General features: G+C 44.3%; 1 protein-coding gene across 4 annotated transcripts in view; it reads left to right on the top strand.

The window, feature by feature from the left end:
- MDGA1 (MAM domain containing glycosylphosphatidylinositol anchor 1) overlaps nucleotides 1-2,685 on the top strand; it is a 383,343-nt gene that overhangs the window by 175,355 nt on the left and 205,303 nt on the right. For all 4 annotated transcript variants that reach the window (XM_019527003.1, XM_019527001.1, XM_019527004.1 and 1 more), the window contains exon 10: nucleotides 564-715. In XM_019527003.1, coding sequence (XP_019382548.1) covers nucleotides 564-715 — 152 coding nt within the window. The remainder of the gene's footprint in view (nucleotides 1-563; nucleotides 716-2,685) is intronic.

Raw genomic sequence — 2,685 nt, forward strand, 5'->3', positions numbered from 1 at the left:
CATTGTGGAGGTGACTGTCATATTAAAAAAGGGCCTGGGCAAAGTGCTGCAGTGGCCCAGGGTATTTTTGAGGGGCAACATGCCTTTTATAAGTCTTGGTGATAAATAACGCATTCAATATGACCTGCTAGCCAGGTTTTGTGAACAGGAGGCTTTGCGAAGTAGTCGCAGGAAGAACAAATAGAAAATGCATTGGTTTAAAGTGGTTGTCTCCATCTCTACAACAAAGAGGAGATTAGAACTAGTTCAGCCATAGAACTAAAGTTGTTCCCATGTCTCCTTGTGTAGTGGTGTGTGCCATGCTGGGGTGCCTGGGCTTTAACACACCCTGCAGGCTCAACAGTAACCACCCGAGGTTGTCAGACACATATGGCTTGAGTGGCTTATAACACATAAGTGAGGTGCCTGATATGATGCCAGCCTGCCCATTTTGGACTCCAGATCAACCTCCCTGCTGTAGTTGGGTGGATGAGTTAGGGGAGTGAAGCCAGACCACTGTCAGGGCTCCCCCTATGTATTTTACCCTCCCCAACCCCTTACTCATTTCCCTCTTTTCTCCCTAGCAAAAGCTTACAACCCAGAGTTTTACTATGACACCCCCAACCCCACGCTGAGCCAGAAGCAATCCAAGAACTACTCCTACATCTTGCAGTGGACACAGAAGGAGCCTGATGCGGTGGATCCCATCCTCAGGTATCGCCTGGAAGTCCGGCCGGTAAGATCCCCAAACCATTGTTCTCAAACACCACACCCTTCCCTGGAAAGACAAGGAGGTTAAGATGGTTAGGATGCAACAGGCTCCACTTGTTGCAGAAGTGAAGTAGTTGTAGTATTAACAGAATAGCCAGAAACTGCAGGCATGGACATGCCTTTCCCTGCTGAATAGAAGAGGGAAGCCGATTGTGCCACTCACTGGTGATTTTGAAGTCTGATTCTGTGGATGTGGAGAGCTGAGGCGGCCTGCTGCCTGCCTTTGGACTTTTCTGAATGGGGTTTTAATATGAAGAAAACCCTCCAGCCATTAGCAGGTATTGTCAATTTTATAAGCCAAAGATTCAGGCAGGTAGAATTTCAACCTCTTCACTCATACTGAAGCTGAAGAGCCCTCCAGGCTGGAAATGCAGGGAAAAGTTGTTGGCTGTTTGTGTTACAGAAGGGCTTTCATACAGTCACAATAATGAAGTCACTGGAATTATATAAATATAAGTTCTGTGGTCACAAAAGGATGGGTTTCAAGGATGCTCCAGCCTAAAAGAGGGCAGAGAGCATCCAGTGGGAGACTGGTGAGTGCTTTGACTAGACAGTGTCAAGGGAAGGAATTGGACACTTTTTTTCTGAGCATGTGAAACAGACTGTTTTGCGGGACACTTCCATCTTTTTACCTGGGTCATAACACTCTCTTCTCTCTAACTCTGCACAAAAACCAAGGATTTTAAGATTGGTTCACCTCAGAGTTTGAGGACATCCTGGTAATGAATGTGTTTGGTTGAAGTTTGGGTGTAAAAAATTATTTACTATATATACAAAACAAAATAATTAAAAAAGATCTAAGTGTCTGCTTCCTTTGGGTCACAAAGTGCATCTTATCTTTATGGCTCTGTCAATTGGGAGGTCTCCAGGGAAGGCTTTGCCTTTTATATTTGTTTCTCGTACAGCGCAGAGCACATTGTCTGTGCTTAACAAATACTGATACTATAGGACACAGGGGAACTCCTTATAATGAAGTCACTTTGTCATAGTACAACTTTACTGTAAGCTGAGATTCAAAATAAGCAGAATTGCAATTTCCACATTTGCAATTCACTGAAATAATTCAGGGTTTTTATTGTTTTTCCATCCTTAACCAAGTTTCTCTCTAACCAAAGTGAGTACTTTCAGTCTCGGATCGGATTCTCATTTATACTGGGGCCCCTTATGGGGGAGAAAAATTACATTTGCACCTCCAGCATGATGTCAAGGAACCTAAATGCAAATGAGAATCAGTCCTGCTATATATTGCCTCTGCCCTCTCTCTTTGGCATCGTTAAATTCTAATAAGAAATATCTTTTTCTGTAGATGCAATTTAAACACATTGCACAGATTGATTATTGGTTATATGCTACTACAATAGAGTATGATCTACAGTGGAGCCACAGTTAAGTATACTAATCTCACCCTAAGACATGCTCATATCGCATTGCTCAAAGTTCCTGCATTACTTTGGCCTGGTCCTGAATAAGGTATGGCAAAAATCTGGAGGACGGATGGACAGCGCTCAGTTGTGTATGAACCGGGAGCTGAATGCAATAGGCTTCTACTACGCTGCCCTCTCTTGGTTCTGTTTCTTCACTGGTGATCAGAGAAGCACAGGACTGGAAGGGGCTCCCTGAGCCATTGTATCCAATCATTTATTTGGAGGGTGCTCCTCTTCAGCTGTCCATACTTGAACTGCTATAGAGCTTCTTCTAGTCTTAACTCTGTGTACCCTTTTTCTAGGTATTCCCTCCACACCCAAGGTTTTAATAATCCCCTTTCTCCTGGTGACTTTTAGCTCTGTCTCTGCACTCCCAACTTGTTTTCTTCCATTCAGTCCTCCTCTTAGCCTCTCTCCAGCATATCCTCCTGGAGGTTTCAACATCAGCCAACACCTAGTAGCCAAAACAGTCCTCCTGGTCCTCCCACTTCTCCCCCGCAAGCCCTTCCCC

This window comes from Gavialis gangeticus, unplaced genomic scaffold (genome assembly GCF_001723915.1).
Source record: "Gavialis gangeticus isolate Ggan-Ray unplaced genomic scaffold, GavGan_comp1, whole genome shotgun sequence".
Taxonomy (NCBI): domain Eukaryota; kingdom Metazoa; phylum Chordata; order Crocodylia; family Gavialidae; genus Gavialis; species Gavialis gangeticus.